This window comes from Podarcis tiliguerta, assembly GCF_965153285.1.
Source record: "Podarcis tiliguerta genome assembly, chromosome: 6".
In the NCBI taxonomy this organism is placed as follows: domain Eukaryota; kingdom Metazoa; phylum Chordata; class Lepidosauria; order Squamata; family Lacertidae; genus Podarcis; species Podarcis tiliguerta.
This window is the reverse complement of record NC_139539.1, coordinates 73,919,706-73,939,275: the sequence shown is the minus strand read 5'-3', so window position 1 is coordinate 73,939,275 and position 19,570 is coordinate 73,919,706. Positions and strand designations below refer to the sequence as shown.

The 19,570-nt window shown below is 38.9% G+C and overlaps 1 protein-coding gene across 4 annotated transcripts in view; it reads right to left on the bottom strand.

The window, feature by feature from the left end:
- ARHGAP29 (Rho GTPase activating protein 29) overlaps positions 1-19,570 on the bottom strand; it is a 105,532-nt gene that overhangs the window by 3,790 nt on the left and 82,172 nt on the right. For 3 of the 4 annotated variants that reach the window (XM_083444811.1, XM_083444810.1, XM_083444813.1), the window contains 20 exons: positions 19,255-19,351; positions 18,166-18,238; positions 15,549-15,615; positions 14,939-15,076; positions 14,610-14,674; positions 14,099-14,209; positions 13,912-13,992; positions 13,175-13,360; positions 12,830-12,967; positions 10,355-10,545; positions 8,440-8,603; positions 7,939-8,067; positions 5,833-5,931; positions 4,766-4,929; positions 3,820-4,008; positions 3,586-3,723; positions 1,890-2,122; positions 1,261-1,567; positions 1,059-1,167; positions 501-611 (listed from right to left, as the gene is read on the bottom strand). In XM_083444811.1, coding sequence (XP_083300937.1) covers positions 501-611; positions 1,059-1,167; positions 1,261-1,567; positions 1,890-2,122; positions 3,586-3,723; positions 3,820-4,008; positions 4,766-4,929; positions 5,833-5,931; positions 7,939-8,067; positions 8,440-8,603; positions 10,355-10,545; positions 12,830-12,967; positions 13,175-13,360; positions 13,912-13,992; positions 14,099-14,209; positions 14,610-14,674; positions 14,939-15,076; positions 15,549-15,615; positions 18,166-18,238; positions 19,255-19,351 — 2,790 coding nt within the window. The remainder of the gene's footprint in view (positions 1-500; positions 612-1,058; positions 1,168-1,260; positions 1,568-1,889; positions 2,123-3,585; positions 3,724-3,819; positions 4,009-4,765; positions 4,930-5,832; positions 5,932-7,938; positions 8,068-8,439; positions 8,604-10,354; positions 10,546-12,829; positions 12,968-13,174; positions 13,361-13,911; positions 13,993-14,098; positions 14,210-14,609; positions 14,675-14,938; positions 15,077-15,548; positions 15,616-18,165; positions 18,239-19,254; positions 19,352-19,570) is intronic. The other variant, XM_083444812.1, reaches the window with a different exon arrangement.

Below are 19,570 nucleotides of genomic sequence, written 5' to 3'. Positions count from 1 at the left end.
TTTTTTCACTGAAAAACAGTTTCCTGTTATGTTTGAACTGTCAATTATGATTAATGTTGTATAAACGAATCAGGATATGGAAGCCAACTTTAACCCATGGCTTCATTTTCAGGCTTGCTTGCTGTTAGGATGTAATGGGAAGCTATGGCTAACAGCAGTTTCCTGTCTTGTTTCCCTTTTCTTGTAAAGGGTTGAGTAAAACAGCTGCATGTAGCCAGATGAAACTCGTTCACATCTCCACTTATTGAACTGAGACCTGACTGTCCAAACATGGCCAATAACTCAAAAGAGCATAACCACCCTTTGAAAAGGCTTCATAACAATGTGCTTTTTAAACACACGCGATGTGCTGAGACAGTAAGCTGTCAACTAAGAATAGGCTTCTTTTCATTGCACCAACAGAAGTCATAATAACGAAAGGTTTATTTTGTACCTGAACATACAGGAACCTGAAGGATAGCAAGATAGCTGTATGAATACTTGCAATTCAGGAAACTGACCTGGATCTTTTGCTGGTGCAATGTGGTTTTCTAAAACTGAGACAGGAGAGGGTTCTGAAGGAGAATTCCTTCTGCCAAGACTCTGTTTAGTTCCAAGTTTGGAGTTCCATTCTAGGAAATATGAACACAGCCAGCAACATAAACAGTTAAATCTCAACAGGAAAGCCTAATGTGATAAGCCCGATGCATTTTCAATCTGCTCTATGGATTCCATAGCAAATGTCAATACAGTGGTACCTCGAGTTAAATACTTAATTCGTTCCGGGGGTCTGTTCTTAACCTGAAACTGTTCTTAACCTGAAGCACCACTTTAGCTAATGGGGCCTCCCACTGCCGCTGCGCTGCCAGAGCATGATTTCTGTTCTCATCCTGAAGCAAAATTCTTAACCCGAGGTAATATTTCTGGGTTAGCGGAGTCTGTAACCTGAAGCATATGTAACCTGAGGTACCACTGTACTTGTCCCTTTAATGAAGAATGACATGCAGTGAACACATGAATAAAAGTTCTGCTTCATTTTTCTATCCGTCTATTGTACTGTAGAAATGCAAAACACTAACCTGTCACTAATGCATCAGAATTCTGGTGGGCGTCTTTGCTGCCATCTGGTTCTTCAAATGATATACTAGCCTCTGAATCCTTCCTCTCATTTTGGACCAACTGGATGCTCTGTCAATAACAGCAATATTAAAAATTGGCTGAATACACTAGCACAAGTTCAATGCAGTAAATGAAAGTTATTGTTTCACAACAGACACTCACTTCTTTCACAGCAGCACAGGGCGACGTTTTTCGTTGCTGATATGGATCTCTATCTGTTAAAATACTTTTAGCGCAAGCAGCACTGTCTTCTAACCGAGGTGCAGGTGATAAAGGCTGCGGTGAAATGTCAAAGATCTTCTCATAATAGGTAATGAGGAGCTCAACTACCCGGGCCTGATATGGATAGTCCACAAGTGAAGAGAGAGAAAGGGTAGCATCTGTCTGACGTGGCCTGATCAGAGTTGGGCCAAATATAATACCAAGGTTGCTGGCAGACATTTTGTTTTCATCGGATTGCTCAGTAACCCTGCATAAAAGAACAAAATCCAGAGAGGCTTTTTGAACATTGGTACGAACCCAACATGGTACATTCACCACAAAACCAACACTACCCAAATCTCCACATTAATTTCACTATAATCATCATCCAATTAGTGTTAACAAGTTGAAAAAGAGAGAAGGAAATATTAAGCCTCATTAATATTAATATGTTCATACCAGCAGCTAGGAACACAACAAAAATACTGCTTGCTACAAGAAATACACAGATCTTTATTGTTAACAAATAAACCCATGCTTAACGCATATTTCTGAATGTATATGTACAGGCTGAGTTGAAGTTCCCTTACCTGTACAGATGACCTAAAAGAAACTGGAGTGTGTTATAGTTTGGTGCAGGCAGCTGTTTCAGTAGATCTTTGATTTTAAGAATTATCCTATTCAGTTCAATACACACTGACTGCCTTTTTTGGGACCTGGGGCTCATCCGTTTCATATCCAGTTCTTCATTAATACTTTGGCTCTCCTTTGCAAGGCCAATGAATTCATTATAAAGCCGAAACAAAATCAAAGGTTCAGGGAGCTGAGGGAAAGAACGTCAGAAATTTCAGACTTCAATTTTAGCTCAAGTCAACTGTTTCCTTCCTATTACTTCCTGATGTCTAGTCTAGTTCCTTTTCTTTTTTGAGAGGCTTCTGAGCTTTAGTTTTACTGATGTCACTTAGTCTCTGTGTAAGTAAGATACTGCAAGCAAATGAGGTGGTATTTATTGATTAAGAAATCCAAATTATTAACAGAAATGTTAGTTTTTTAAATTGTTCACTAATAGTATATATTTTAAAAAGACGAATACAGCAACAAGAGTCCCATAGGTAGTGACACTAGTCTGTCCTTTTACAACATCAAAGAGACTGGCAAGTCTCCTCTTCTGTATACCTACCAGACATCCACAGATAGGGTATAGAGAACAGAGAGAAACCAGTCTTTTTCAGTACACTTGCTGCTAAATTTAAACTACCCCATCAAACCAAACCCTTGTAATTGATTCAAGAATATAAAATACCCTTTTCATATTGAGTATGGGCAAACAGCATTCTCACTTGACCTTCAGCAAAGTTAGGTATCGCCTGTGGCCCATGCAAAATGTCAAAACAGCTTCACTGGCAAAAAGGCAAGTGCTTTCAGCCTATTACAACTTGCTTCTGAAGGAACATTTTCTGAAGGATTAGAATGCTTCTTGGGTGGCGGAATCAACCTGCTTCAACATCTCAGCTTGTTAAATAATCTCCCCCAAATCCACAGCCAGTCAAATTTGTTGCCTGATTTTAGTGATGTTGGCTTTAGTGGCACAACAAATTCAATTTAACACAAGTGTTTTCTCATAGTGGCCCAAAATACCTTAATTACAAGTTTCCAACAGATGTCTAGGATCAAGTCACACAAAAATCAGCTTCGCAAGCAGACCTCAACAAATTTCCACTATATTTTTAGTAATACAGGAAAAAGAGGAAGTATCCACATTTATTCTGGCGTTCAAGGTTCTCATTTATTTTGTTTTCAAATATTATTTGTATTCTGCTTCTAGGTGGGAGTTCTGGAAGTCTCCCATTAAAACAAATGGTGTGCAGCACCTGACATCATCAGTGGAACTTTCAGGTTTTACTTAAAAAGAAGCTACTAAAATACAGCTTAGTTTTTTAAAAAACTGAAGCTAATTTGCAACCTAGCATTAATACAAAGTATTAAAAATCTAACATTTATATGGTTAATACATCGGAATCAGGACCCAGCACTATGTCTCCCCATAAGCTAGTAGGGAGCAATTTCATTGGCTCAGAGACAAAAAAAGTTTAACCATTTTAGGAGTATTACTTGCCCCTTTTCCCTATCCACTGGGTGTAAGTAACAAGTAAGCAGCAGCTTCAAAGATGAATCCTCCCACCAAGCGTTTCAAAATTCAGACATATGAAAGACTAAAAAACAGCAAGCCTCCCATTTATACTTAATTTGCTAGTCAGATGAAACAAGAGAATTATGCATATTTACCTGGCGTAGATATAATTTAAGAACATTACTTATATCATGTGCATAGAGTTCAGATAATTCCACCAAGTCCTTTCCATTTTCAAAAGCTTGACAAAGCTTTTCAACTCTTGATTTGGCTCCATTCACACGATATATACCCTTTTATATAAGGAAAAGATGTAAGTACTTGCAAAACCAAAATGTAAGCTATTTTAAAGACAGGGGTGTTGATTCATCTATTCACTGAATATTTACCTTTACATTTAGGGCTCGGCTTTCAATTTCAGAGGTGCACTTTTTTATGATGAAGGGGATGCCATCTGGGGAATTTTTAGCAGCTTGCGTAAACTCAACTCCAAATAGATGAAGTCTTCCATGGAGTTTCTTGTGTCCACACTGTATAGCTAAAGTCTCCAAGCACTTCTTGTGACAGGCAAGTGAACACTAGAGGAAATGTAACAGAAATGAAGGTCCTTTCAAACCCAGTTCAAAATGATAGCAGAGCAACAGCATCTTGTCATAAAACTTAAAAGGGCAGATAATTTTTAGATCGGCTGAGTCCAATAGGCTCTTAAAAGGGGCAGATCCAAAATACAAGCATTGACCTCTCTGCCAAAGCATTGTTAATCACGACAATAAGGAGAGGGCTCAGTTTTGCTCATGCAGCCTTAATCAGCCAAGATGGGCAAGGGCCAAATGGTGAACAAGTTTCCAGTTGACTTATGTATAAACTTAACAGGCATTTGTGTTGTATTTGACATTTTTTCTCCACATAGTGCTTATCTCTACACAGGAAAACATGTCACTACTTCAATCCACTTGGCAACCCCCAAAGCTGCATTTTTTAAAAATCACAAGAACCTATAATGGACTTCCCATTTAACATGTAGTTTGGGTCTTAGTCTCAATGAGCTCCAGGTTGAAGCTGGATAACCTAGCAGAGTTTTTTTGGGGTGGGTGGGTGGGCTTTGAGCCATTCAATTGGTCATGAGTGAAGAGGGGAGCAGCAACTTGGGAGTTCATATAAGGCGCAAAATGCCCTGACACCAGCACTGGCTGCTTCAAATCAGTTACCTCACATCTCCAGAGCACCTCATAGTGAAAGAAGCCCTTTAACCTATAGAGAGCAAAATTTTCACATGATCTGACTGCAGCAAAACAGCCTCCCCCAAGGAAGCCGAACAATGCTTGAACTTCTTACCTCTTCACACTCTGCTCCATGAAATACCACCAGACTATCACATTCTCTGCATTTAGATGGAGCCCTCAGCTTCCGCAGTTTGTGGGTTTGTGCTGCCTTAGATAGAATCGTGTTTCGAAAAGGTCCAGGTGAACTGGTCATTTCAGATGCTAGATCATTCAAACCTTAGAACACAAATTCTGTTATTAGCTCTTTAATGTACTAAAGGGGTGGGGGATGGCGTAATAGAAAAACAAGTTCTTTATACACTGAAATATGTTTATTGGTTACATAAAACGACACCCAGGGGTCACTACTGTAAGAATATACAATACTGTAATGGCTTGCCTGTGAGCCATTTTGACAGGTGAGTGGGGCCTCCATCTGTCACTCCTTTGCAAGTGTAATGGTCATTGACTGTACAGCACTAGCTCTGAATTGTATATTTAAAAAATTGTACCAAGGGAAATAAAAAAGACATCTTTGTGTGGGTACACACACACACACACACACTTTTCTACCTCCTAATATATTTGCATGTTTCCATTCAGATACTCTGAAATGAGGCCTTAACATGAGACCATAATCCTGAGCAAGCATGTAGAAGATTGCAGCCTTAGAAGGGCTGAGGAACAATTTGAATCATTTAATAATTATATGGAATAGCTCCCAATCTTGTACTTCTGTTTTTGAGAAAAAAATAACCTTTGTCCAGTCATGCATTTCTACAAGCTCAAACATATGGTGGGCTTTGAAGTTTCCTGCCAATGCATCATGCAAGCCAGAAGAGAAGCTGCTTACTACTTTCCACTCTGCTATCAAGCAGGCATTTAGCAGAAACATTGGCATTAAAACTAAGCAGTTAAGCCTAAATTTTTCTAAACTGGAGAAAAGAGTTCCAGTTCTTAGTGTATGTTAAGCTGAGAGGATTCGCTAATCTACTTCTTTGATCCGACGAGGCAAACATTCGAATTATCTCTGGTTCCCTACTCTCTTCTAACAAAACTCAGGGAAGGGCATCCAAATATGATTAATACCATGAAGCCTACTTGCAGCAAATTATTAATTCAATTATGAAGATACATTACCAGAGTCTGAAGGTGAAGGTGGTTCTCGTTCATCGAGATCATCCGCAGATGACATGGTACCAGTAGATGGTGTCCGGGGAAGCCTTCTTTTAAAATCCCCTATGAAAGAGGCAAGGCTTTTTTCAGACTTTAAAAGAAGCCACCTATTTAATTCTATCTATTTATTTTAAAACTATGTACTGCTTGAATGTCAGAAAACCTCTAAGTAGTTTACAAAATATATGAAATAAAACATTGAAATTCTTTACAAAAGCAGTTAAAAACAAGTATATAAAGGCATTCAAAAGATTATTATAATTCTACTAGGCCATAAATGCCAGGGGGCTAAAAAATCCCACTATCTCAGTGCTGCTCTCTGGACTCTGTCTCATAGGCAGGACAGAAACCACTGTATCACAGTGCCCCCTATTCCTATGGTAAGTGGTATCAAAAGCCACAGAAATATCAAGAAGCAAGAGAAAGGGCAAACTCTCCTTGTCCAGCTCTCTGTAAGGTCATCTGTTAGGGAAATTCAGTCCTATGACCAGGTCTGAACCCAGATTGAAACAAATCTAAACTATCTGTCATCCAACAATGCTAGGTGATACCCTACCACAACTCTCTCCACTATTCCCCATCCCCAAAGGGGGTATTTGCAGCTGGTTGATAGTTATTCTAGTCCAAGAGGTCCAGGGCTGGTTTCTATAGGAGAGTGCACATCTGCAATTCATTCAAGGCAGAAAGTATGACCTCCTGCAACTCCATCTCCTATATTTAATAAGCCAGGCGGGACAGGGGTCAAGAGGGCATGTGGTTGGGTGTGTGACCATCAGCACCTTGTCCACATCAGCTGCCTGCATAACCTGAAACTTATCCCACAACATATCACTGATCTTGGCATTGGGTACTTCATCCGGAACTGCGACAAATGAAGAGTCAAGTTCACTCGAAAGTCATGTGACTTTATCCTCAAAGGGTGTAGTCAGTTGGTCACAGCAGACCCACAATGGGAGTCAGTAACTTTCAGACAGTTCACAATAAAACTGTCAACCAGCTACTAGAGGAGGTAACGCAAGCTACAAAATTAGCATTCTTTGCAATCTGCATTGCCACATAGTAGGCATGATTATGAGCACTAGCCAGTGTTCAGTTGGATTCAGAATGAGACTTGCCCCACTTGCACTTTAGTCTTCACGTGATTTTCCATAGCCCAAAGCTCCCCAGAATACCAAAGATTCTTCCAGAGCATTCAGGAACTCCTCAGATTACATCAGCCTCTGAGGGTGGGCCATCCGAACGAGCCCACCACCCTTACAGGGAGGGAAACTGTCACCACTAGTTCGAACTTTACCAGATAATGGTTCAACTATGACAAGGTTACACACACACATACCACCCTTATATCACTTGGCGGTAAAAACAACTTCAAGGTTGTGCCCTGCGTAATGTGCTGGACTGATGACCAGTTGACACAGCCCCATGGCTGTCACCAAGACCATGAAGTCCCAAGCTGGCCCAACTGCAGTCTCTGTGGATATTGATGTCACCCAAGTCTATTGTCCTTGGGTCCTCCAACGCCACACCAGGGACCATCACAGACAACTCAGAGATGCTGCTGGGTAACAGGGTAATTAATAAATTAGAAGCACCCCCAGTCCATTTCTCTAACCCCAAACCAATGCAGACTCTCTAAGTCCATCCCAAGAAAATGAAGCTTTCTGGGAAAAGAGATGGTGCTTCTATGGATAATAGACCCCCAATTGACCCCCACAGTCAAGCCTGGTGCTGTATTGACTACCAAGATAGGCACAGCTAAGTCAGGTCAGGGCCACCCAGCTTACCCATCCCAGTTTTGGTCATGCACACTAGGTCAGCCCCTTCATTCATGATAAAATTGTGGCTACACATGATCAGCGTGGACTGGCCTGGCCTTCAACAACAGCACTACTAGATCAGAGAGTGGGGCAACTAAAATGGAGGACAGGGGCCAAACATCTAGCCTCTGCCCCAGATGGTAGTCTGTCAGTCCACTCCAGTTACGCCTTCCCCTGCCCACTGCCGCTGAAACTGGAAATTTCATCTAATAGATACTATTTATTAGTGTTTGAAAATTAGTATTCTCTGTACCTGGGCTTGCAGATGGAGAGTCTACAGACCGTGATTCACTGCTTCCTCCCGCACTTTCAGAATCACTGCACATTCCTCCACTCTGGTTACCAACTGACCAGGATCTGAATGGTGGGGGACCACGCACAGCTGTAAGAAAAGAAAAAGAATGAACTCAAATGGTAAAATAAAATATTTAAGTCAACCTTGTACTATTAAATTACAAGCATTTCAACAATTTTCTACTTTTGCTGATTGGTTTGTGCTGGAAGCAGAACAAACTTATTCAGCTTCTAGTCATATTTTATCCGGTTTGCCAAAATAAGTACTGTTAAAATAAAAAAACCAGTGAAAAATAAAACAAAACAGAAAGCAAAACCCCAATAACCTAAAAAGTTTTAATTTAATTATGATCTTTTGTTTATTACAATAACCATCTGAGTACTGGCAATGGGTTACTGTAGTGACCTTTAAAGGAAGACTACTTTACCATGAAGATTTAGAAACCTACTAAAATATTACCAGAGACATCTGTGGTGCTTGATGATCTTTTTTCTCCAATCTTTTGAGATCGATGACAGCTTGGACTTGTGATGTCTTCTAGTAACTGAGCGGAGAAATCTCCTGAGCACTGGGATAAATTTCCTTGTGATGCATGGACATTGTTTGATCGTTTACCGAAAACCCTGGGGAGAGGAAAACACATTTTTATTTTTTGAAATATCCACCCCCTAGCAGGCTCCAAGGCTCTTTGCCTGCCCCCATCTCCTGAATCGTTCCCACAGGACAGTAGATAGTAGATGGAGGGGACAGGTTAGTCCAACTAGAGCAGGTCCTGAGTTGGATTTTGTGCTTTTTTGCCTTGTTTTGAAATGAAGTGAGTGTTTGTATGTATTTAAACAAAGAACAAGGGCATATAATATTTATTAGTTAGTTGTGGGACTCTCTGTGGTAGGATGAAATTTGTTTCATCCAGTATTTTATTTTCAAATGTAAGCTTTTGGTGCTTACAGCATTTATCCATCAGCAGAGTAGATTGATTCAGTTTGCAGTTGAGGTGTAAGGCAAACCAATACTGCACGGGACTTTTGTAATTAAGTTGTCAAATGCAACTTCCACTGCCTTCTTATATTTGCACCCTAATTTTAGATAATAATAAAAAAATCCACAACATCCAAATACAGAAAGAGCTTATTAGTCATGTTCAGCAGCAGGAAGTCTATGCTTAATCAGCTTTTCTCCTCTCAGCACAACAGAAGCTGCCCATGTCTCCCTAAGTAATAGCCTTAACAACTTAGTTATCTATCATAATAGTAATTTATCACGAGAGAGCTCAAAACAAAAGACTAAAATAGGTGCTCTCTTTGGATGACTTAGTTGAAGTGCATGTGAAAGCCCCTTTTATCTCTGGAAATGTTGGAGCATAGATTTAAAACAAATTAATGACAGGCAGGAAGTCTACAGACAAGTATCCCAAGACTTAATTTCTTGGCTATTATTACCTCGAGCTTTAAGTTAAGAACTTTTGAAAGAGTTACATTTTCTTATATTCAGCTTTTTTGAAACGGAAAACATAAAATGAGAATTAAATCAAGTTCCAAAGCTGACTTAATACTGATATTAAATGTTGCAAAAAAAAGTTTTTATAAATAAAACATTTCCAGGCTTTTAATGAATGTCTTGCAGAGGTTAAGCAGTATAAGAGCCCAGAGGCCTAACTTTGAATACTGCTTCCATCATTCTACCCTCTTATTTCCAATACTCAGACAGGGAACGTTGCTTATGTAATCTAAATGGCACCACCCATGCTCAAAAGAGGAGGTTATCAGCAGACTTCTGGAAACCCCGAGGTTTAATGTACAATATTTTTTAAGACAAAGTAGCCTTTAGGGGCGAATCACCAAAACATCTCAATGAGGACTGAGCATCTTCAACAGCCATAGAATGCTGACTTTCTGGTGGGAGGAGGACGACTGGAAAATGGGGAGAGAGGATGTAACAGAATGCAGTATCCTGACCAGGAATTTTTCATGCTGCAGTATTTTTTGTTGCAAGTCCCACTTGTCCCAAATTCTCGTGCTCAGCAACAAGAATAGACATAGTGATAAGCATCAACTGTTGCCACAAATGGCTGGACAACGAACTTAAGTGAGAGCCAAGAACTTGTGCAAGCTGAGGTACCTTCTCCATATCTTTCTTTTTTTGGCTAAATGGAAAAAAAAAATCCTCAGCAAAAAACAACAACAACAAATACTAAACTCTGCTCTACACTATGAAAAGTCACCTGTCTTTTAGGACCCATTTCCATTCATTTTTCAACAATGCCTGACTTATTAAAGTAACAAGTTCTTTCTCTCTTTTATTTTCTATCTACATTCCTCTAGCATTTTGTTCACATTTGCTGCCAAGTAAGCGAAGATGGTATCTGAGCTCTCACCCTCCAACCTGGGAGCTCTGAGTTTCAAAGGAACCCGATTCAATGGGAACATCATCTTTTGGCAAATTCTTCACAAACTCTGAGAACTTCTGTCCTGGGTCATAAAGCTTGGCACTCTCACAGAGGGACTGACAGTTAACTGGTAGAGACACAACCTGGGCATGCTGCATCTGGAACAGGTTAACTGTTGCCTGGGTGGAACAAAAAGATATTTGAAATAGAGTTATTTCAAGAAACAAAGGTTTGAAATATTCCCCGCATCTCTTAAAACTTACAAAAATAGGTCACAAATGATTTTTTTTCAGGTATTAAAAAACTACAACTAGTCTGTATGTCACCTATCACAATTACAGCTTTCTGTCATAGTTTGCTCAACTTTTCTTAAACTTCTCCATTTCCTTTCTGTCAGTATACTTAGGTTTCAAGAAAGCAAGGATGCAAGATGTATTTATAGTTAAACCAATCTCTGTTTTGTGAGACTGATGGATAGAAGTCAGTGAAAGTGTGAATTTTGCTTGCCTGTAGTGGTACTGGGTTTGGATCCAAAGAAGCATGAGTGTAATTCTGCTTACACAACAGGTTGTTCCCACCAAAGCTTGCTTAAGCCCCCTAAATGCCTGAAAAAACCCTTCCTAGGGTTTGGGAGACCCTCTAGCATAGCATGGGATGTAGGCACAGGGAGCTGTAATGCGAAGAAGAACTGGTAGAACTCATAGAAGCCATTTTGCACAAGTGAAATGGCATTTCACTCATGAAAGAATTGGTTTAGATAGAAACCAATGTTTTTTGGAAACTTTACTTAATCAGCAAGACCAAAAAAAGAAAGAAAACTATAAAATGTTGAAAAACTAAGTCTCTCGGTATTCAGAAATCTGAAGAGAGAATATAAACAAATTGCAGTGTTTGTAGTTGGTACACAGCAGCCTGACTAGAAGCCTCAAGCTTCCATATTTAGAAATGTGATATGGACCAGCCTCTCATCCAAGATGCTGCTTAGGTTGCCCCCCCATTTATTATAAAGTTAAGGATAAATATGCAAGGCATAGCTGCAGAACAAATTTAATGCTAAAATTTAATGCCCTTCCATTTCGGTATCATCCACATTTACAAAAAAGTTGTGTCCTTCAATTCAACATAAGTTGGTGCATGTCTTAACAGACAGAATGCACCATAGTACAGTTCATCCACTAAAGTTAAATAGCAAGTATGTATACAAAACAGATTTATCATCTAAGATTCTAGGCCTTTCTTCCCAAAGACAAATGGACACTTTATACTAATACACAACCTCATGAACTCTTCTGCTTGTCTTCCTTTTGTCTGCCTTCCATGAATGGCTTGCTATAATTAAGCTGTGGAAACTTATGTTATCTAGATAGATATCTCAATTTATGAAATAAATAACTTCATGGACAAACCATTCACAAACATCTTTTGCCACATGTTGTGTGAAGCTTGTCTAGTTTCATGAGATGTTTTGCAGCACTATTTAGCAATTCAGAGTGCTTGACATCATAGTACCAGGAAACCACTCAGTTCTGGATAGACTTCAAAAATGGGGTGCTAGGAACAATAGCATTCTATTTAATCTACTACAAACTATTTTCAATCAATTCACAGAAGCTTTAAGTCAAAGGTAAGGCAGGCCAAAGCTGCAGCTGTATTCCCCCCCACTTGCCACTTTATGAGGTAAGGCTCTGAATGTTGGCTCACTGTTGTTTCAAGATAAAGGAACATGAAGAGATTCTCTACTTAGTACCAATGCACATAAAGAAAAACCAATGAATCTGGCATTTCTGATCTCCGACTCACAGTGGGAAAAGCAGAGAGCAGGGGGTGCACAGGACAAAGGGTTGCTGCAGCTCTTTCAGCACTGTGGAAAACCATTGTTCCCCATTACCTCTGAACTAGGCAAGTGGCTCTGTTTAGATAGTTCTCCAGACTACTTTTAAAAATTACTAATATACTGAATGAAACAATCATAGAGACACCATTAAGACAGTTCTGCAAACCACGGGTATGGAGGATGAGCAATGAGTCATGGACTTGCCTGTTTCCCCCCTCTGCATGGCTTTCCTATCAGTTTCCTGTTTAGCATTAACCATGATTTTGTCAGGGCATCTGAACTGGCATGCTATAATTGCCGAGTCTTCCAAACCAGAATATGAAACCATGGTTTGAAGTGGGTTTCCAATCTTGGGTTGGAGACTGAACAGTAAGCACAGCGTTCTAATTCAAGCAGCTTGGCAAACTATGGTTTGTGCTAAAACAATAAATGTAGAAGAAGCATGGGTTGTTCATGATTACACCACAGCTTATAGGCTGGCCCAAATAAAACCAATATGATTGCTTTAGTCAATATACCAGCAGTGTTGGCCATAATGCTTCAGAGATATATATCAAATCATTTTCACACATGATATTCCAACAGTAATGATTTTCTTCTAGTCTAGAAGACAAGGAGCACATTCTTACAGCTTTAAGTGTGAGGTCACACTGATAAACAAGTTCCCGTAGCTGGGTTAAGACATCACTTTTGAAATTTTCTAGATCATTTCGTTTTTCTTCAACTTCAGCCATGCTGGCTTTGAAATGTTCATTGGCTTCTTCAGCCTACAATAAATTAAACATGTAAAGAATGAGTGATGGTGAAGAAACTTCCTATTAAAATACCTGAAGAAACCCTACCTTTAGCAGTCCACAATAAAAGCACTTTATAATTTCATAAGTACCAGCCAACATGTCCTATGAATCACATATTTCCAAGAACTAGTGTAACACTGCATTTCATTGCTAACATATCTAAAGAAGTTTTCTTACCTTTAGGAGAGCCTCCTCTTCAAGTTTTCGTTTTTTCTCAAGTTTACTAACATCTTTAATAATACCCCCATTGGAGGTCAGATGCTCCTCTTCAGCACGAACAGCTGATGATTTTGCCTTTTCATATTCATCTTGCCGCTGGAGATATAATAGCTTTGCTTTTTTAACGGTGGATTCCAGTTCCTGCTGCTCATTCCAAAAGAAAGAATCTCAATATTAGCAGTTTCCATGTTGTAGAATAGTGAAATGCGACACATTATATTCTAACTCAAAGCTTGTTAATCATCATCATCATCATCACCTTCCAGACATTGAGCTGTGGGAATGGTAGTATGGGAAAGCATAGGAACTGGTGGCCTTTATGCCATAAATGTGAAGAAAATTGTAACTAGTGGGTTTTTCTTTCTTTTTAAAAAATATGTAAACTTTTTCAATGAATTACAGTAAGTAATGTATGCTGAATGCCTATATTGTATGCTCTGCAGGCAGGTTTGGAAGTTTAGAATTTCTATCTGAAACAAAGGGTGATGCCCCACATAGTATGAGTGAAGTCTTCTCATGCAATGGGACTTCTCCTCCTGCACCTCCCTAAATCAGCTCCACAAGTTCCCCAAACCTACAAAGCAGATTTGGGGGAACACAGGGGGATGTTGGGGGAAGAAGATTTCCATTGTGCAAGCAGATGGACATCCCTGAATGCCTCCCCCCCGCAATATATTATGTTCAAATATACCAACCATTTTCTTTTGTTCTCGTTGCCAAAGCTCCTTGATCTCCTTCCTTTGTTTATCCAGTTCGCTTTTCCTTCCAAGGAGTGGCTACATGAGAGAAATCCAATGACTGTGTAAGGAAATTTCAGTGACTAAAATATATATGCCTGTGAGCTATGCATGTAAAAACGCTTTTAAATAGAATTGGTTTTACCTGAACAAATTTATTAGTTTGGAGAGCTGATGCCGTTTGTTGCCAGAGCTGACTGTTCTCTACATCATTTTGGAATGCATTTATGAATATTGATTGGAATGGCATGTAATCCTGTAAGCCAAAACATGTAAATTAGTAGACTATCCTTCTAGGTCAAATTCTCCCACTGATTTAAGTGGAAAAAGTGCTTTATACAGATCCGTGACAAAATTAAGTTGTTATATTACATCAATACCTTTACGTCTATTAAGACAAAATGTTCAGTTAAAAAAAACCTAGTTCCAGAGTTGCACTTGTAACAATGCATAAAATATTGTAAAACAAAAGAAAAAAGTTTGCTTAATTTTTCTTACTTTCAAGTAGCAAAAAGTAAGCCAAAAGAATATTCATCAGAATTTAAATAGAAAAAAACTACAAATAAAGGAAACAGCAAAGAAGAATTCAGTGGAACTTCCATAATCAACAGAAGTATGTGTTATTAACAGTGCATTTTTATTAAGTGAACACTCACCTGAGGGCCAACAATAGCTTTAGTTGTTTCTGCCATTTTTGCCAGGCTTTTAGCACATTCCATTTCTGTAGGGAAGGAAGACCAGTTTCACGTAGTGAGTGAGAGCAGTAAGAGCAAGCATAAACTTCCCTGTAGTCTTCATTTAACAGTACACAGACACTATTTTGCTACAAATATTTCAGTCACAGGAAACAGGCAACAGTTCCATTCATTTCAGTGAACAGCTACTAATTTAGAAATCACATTACTGACAGTCTGTAGCACAATCCTGACAACAGATTTAATTCCATCATGACAAAGCTCATTAGGTGCCAGAAAGAACCACTCACCCAAGTTAAGCTTTTTCTCTACCCATGCAACTATATCCTTCGTGTATTTTGACCATGCCTTAGCATAGGACAGAGCTGATTCAATTCCATTATCGTTCCTTAGGAGAACACTATCAATCTCTTCAGCTCTAAGGTGCCCTGAAAATAAAATGTCAAATGCAAAAAAGTGAATTTTAGACATGACCACACAGCAACAGCACAGCTTGTATCAGCCAACTGTGGAGACTAAAGCAGCTCTGATCTTGAGATTCTCTTTAAATGCTAGTTGACACTAAATTGAACTGACAGGGCTTTTAGAACAAATTAAAGGGTCACAGAATTAAATCTTAACAAATCATATGGCCAACATAAAACTTTCTTCTGTAATGAACTAAACAGGAAAAAAAATGTACAAATAGCTGAAGTTCATGCTACAACTTCCAATAACACAGAGGTTTTGTGATTTCAATGGGGCTAACTTCAGTTCTAAACATACTTCTGTTAAATACCAATAGTTTCCCCCATAGTAAAAAAAGAAAAGAAAGAAAATTTTAAAATTTGATTATTTCTACATTATTTCTACATGTCTAAAAACATAACAGAGACCAAAAACACTGTATGTAATGCTTACCTGTACCTTGTACGTCATCTTTTTCGTGCAGTGATCCCCCGGAATCCACAGAAAGATTTTCAAAAGACTAGCATTCAATAAAATGCAGCCTGTTAGCATCAGCTAAGCAAACAGACGATTAAACACTCAACATATACTAACTATGTGGCGTTTTTCAATACTAACATAGCAAGAGAATGGAGTAGAATGCACTCCTGCCCAGTAACTCCGTTCCCTTTTAAATCTACAATGGTTGAAAAAGGCAAGGCAATTTAGGTACTGTAGTATAGAAAGCCTTTCAATGTGTCAAACATTTGCCTTTTAAAGCTTTGATGGAGCTGGTTACTTAACCAAATTAAGTTAACTATTCCCCCTAAACTATTGCCCCTGAAAAAAATGGCTAATTTATGAATGAACTTGATGCATAGTCAAAGCATGACCCCAAGTGTATTTTAAACTTTGCACAATATTCCTGAAAACATATTTTCATATGATATTTTCAATATCACAGTACCCTGTCCATTCAAAGTGGATGGAAAGGAAGCATTGTTGCCATTTTTCTCCATCAGAAAGAAAAATGCCCAAATGTCCATTATGGTGTAAAAGCGAACAGAACCCCCCCCCCATCCAAAAATAATAAATAAAAAAAATTGGAAAGGAAAATACAAAATTGGACAAAAAAGGTTATAAAATGCCCATAGGTAACCTTAGCAACATGCACTACAATTTAAAATTAGACTTTCTAGCTCATATGAATCTGGACAATGATAACAGGCAAAGTCTATTAGGCATAAGAAAAAGCTTTAAAAATGTTCAGAATATAAGGCGGGCACTGGGAATGGTGTTAACAGCGTCATTGTCACAAAAAATCAACACGTGTTTGTTGCACATGTACAAACACATTTTACAAAGCATCCCAAGAGCAATAAATATAGGTACAAGTAAAAGTATTCTATTTTCCCAGGAAAAAATATACTGCAATTTCTATGCTTGCACAACAGATACCAATTTTGGCAAAATGGTATGTGGACTGGGTGCAACAAATGAAGCATGAACATGCCTCAGTGGAAACAAAATCCGGTTTACATACAATGTGCCAATTGCTTGCAAGTTAAGCATATTAGAAATGCTTAACTTCAATTACACACCCCTTTCAGTCAATCAAGGAAGCTCTCAATGTGACAGAAGGTAAAAAGATTAGCTTCTCCTCTACCAACACACTGGAAAACTGGCTGGCGACAGGTGATATTTTCAGAGAGCTGAAGGTGATATGATGGAAGCATCGCTGCACGCTGTATTTTTAGCACATTCTTTTTGGGGTGCTTCAAAAAGAGGCAACATAAAATTGCAAAATTTGTTTGATGCAAGATTGCAGTGGGACAAAAGAAATGAATGAGAGGCAATGCCTCCAATATTACCTTCAACTCTTAAAAAAGTAGCCTATTAGGAACATGATAAAGAAAAAAGATGGCTGCCTCATAAGCACATAAGGGTAGCCATCAAGGGTAGACTTCAGTAATCTTTCGTAATATGGTGCCCTGTGCAAGGCCAAAAATTAGAACCCCCAAATGGATCTTCTCAATTTTGCACTCCCTCGGCTCAGCACCCTGTGTGGCAGAACTGCCTGCACCACCCTATTAGCACTTGTTTAGTAAGATTTTCTGCCAATGACAGAGACCACATTGCTTATACCATTCCTCTAATGTTCCTTGAGACTTCCAGTTTTGTTTTGTCCCCCCCCCCCCCAAAAAAAAGTCAGTTGGCTTGCTGCAACCAAGGTTTTCAAGCGATATCAATAGGACAATGCAATAAATGAGCAACATTTTAAATTAAGCCTAGTTAACTCTGGTAACTAGTGCAAGTGGTACAACACAGGTGTAATATGCTTTAGCTACCTGGCCACCCATCAGTTGGGTAGCCATATTTTGTACCAGTCAAAGCTTCAGAACTATTGTTAAAGGCAGTCCCACATAGAGTCCATTATAATAGTCTAGCCTGGATGTCACTAGTGTGCATGGATAACTGAAGTAAGATCCATTCTCTCCAGACAGGGCCTCAGCTAGCGAGCCAGGCAAAGCTGGTAAAAAGCACTCCTGGCCACTGCTAGCACCTGAGCATCCCCAGTTAGCATCATCCATGTTCACTACCAAACTGCCAGCTCTTCAGGGGTCCTCAACCCCACTTAGGACTAGTTGCATATCTCTATCTGGAGGAATCTGTTTCCCCAACCACAATATCTTCATCTTACCTGGATTAAGCATTGACTTAATTTACCAAGTATCATTAAAGCAGCTGAAGCACAAGCAGGGCTTGAAAGTTACTTTTTCATCTAATACAATTTGACACAGTAATTAATTTGCAGCTTGGCCCAAGCACCTTAACTACTGTACTTTTGTGTAAAGAAACTCCAAAGAGAAGCTACTATAAATTAGGCCTTATATATATATTTACATCTAGGAACTACTTATTAGTTCTTAGAAAACATCAGTTTTAGATGTTCATTAGCGTATTTCTACAACAACAACAACAAAACCATTTTAAACTGATCCTGCTTGATAGTAAAAAAAATAATGCTCTCTTCTATAATATTACTAAAGGCAAAATGTATTTTAACAACTTAAAAAAAAATTCACCCTACCTGACTTTGTCGAGATACGGGAAGACCCAACGTTGAGCTATTATCCACATCTCCCATAAGGAAATCTGAAACTCTGCCATGAGAACCAGAAGAAAATTCACTCATGCTTTGCCCTGCTATATAAGAACAAAATGTCTACCTAATACTCAGAACAGACAACCACATGGGAATGTTCAGTGTTTATTTAAGGCGTCCTCTGCCTGTAAAAGGTAAGTAAAAAATAGATACAAAACCTAGATGTGGAACTATTTTACTACAAATTATTTTGAACACTGGTAGTTCAAGATTTGGTTCACTGAAATTAGAGTCAACCAAACTGAGAAGGCAAGAGTATATTTTCCAGCCATTGGGTAGACATGGAAAGCATTCAGCTGTCATGTTAAACTATGGCTCAGTGAGATATGAGCGAGCCTGGCTACCTCCCAGGCTCATATGCTTCCCCCTCTCCTCATGCTGGGCAGCTGGGAGGAGTCTGGAAGCATCTGCTTTATGACACTGTCTAGCGCAATCAGAACCCAGAACTGTGATTAACTATGGTTGAATAAACCAGGTTCAGAGGTCACAGTTTGAAATTGGTCTGCTTGAAAGTAATCCAAGTAAACCTCTTCCAAGTAAACCTCTTGAACAAGAGGAGGGCAGAAGAAGCACGCAAGTGTGCGTGGGAGACTATGCTCTTCAATATCTTGCATTAGCATGTTTCTACAACAACAACAAATTCATTTTAAATCATTGTTCAGTAAGATGTCCAAACACAACCATAGTTTCTTAATTTCCCCTTAAGGTACCTTCGTAATTACTGGAGCAAATAGGCAGAGCTACTGTGGGAAATGATTATGAAGAAGCAGTCACAAGAAAGGAATGGACCAGAACACAATGAAATTAAGTTTCTCAGCTAGAGTACTTTACAAATACCCATTCTTTCTCGTATTGTAAGAGCAGCATCTACGTAGTCCAAAACAGTATTGGCAGGGGGACAAATAAAGTATAGACCAACAAATAGACAAAAGTGTCACATTGCAGCAGAGTTCAAAGAAGGTGAGACTAAGGTGCTTCAGGAAACAAACCGAAAGTTAATTATTTTTTACTCACATGTTTCCAAATGTGAATGCCAGTGTGTCAATAGAAGAGAATATCTCACTTAGGACTTCTCGCTTGTTTTCTTCATTAACTTCCTTGAAGTTTACAGCTAAGGAAGAAAACAAAGAAGAGTACATTAATCAGATTGTACTTTCACAGGCCATGAAACTGCTTCCAAGTCAAACCACAGGGCTATCTATATAACCTGTTGAAGTAATAATTATGGGGAACATAGAACATCTATAAATTTGACAGTAGCATCTAGGTACCCAAATATTCATTAAATGCAGTATACTGATCTTATAAATTCTATCTCAGTATCTCTGAA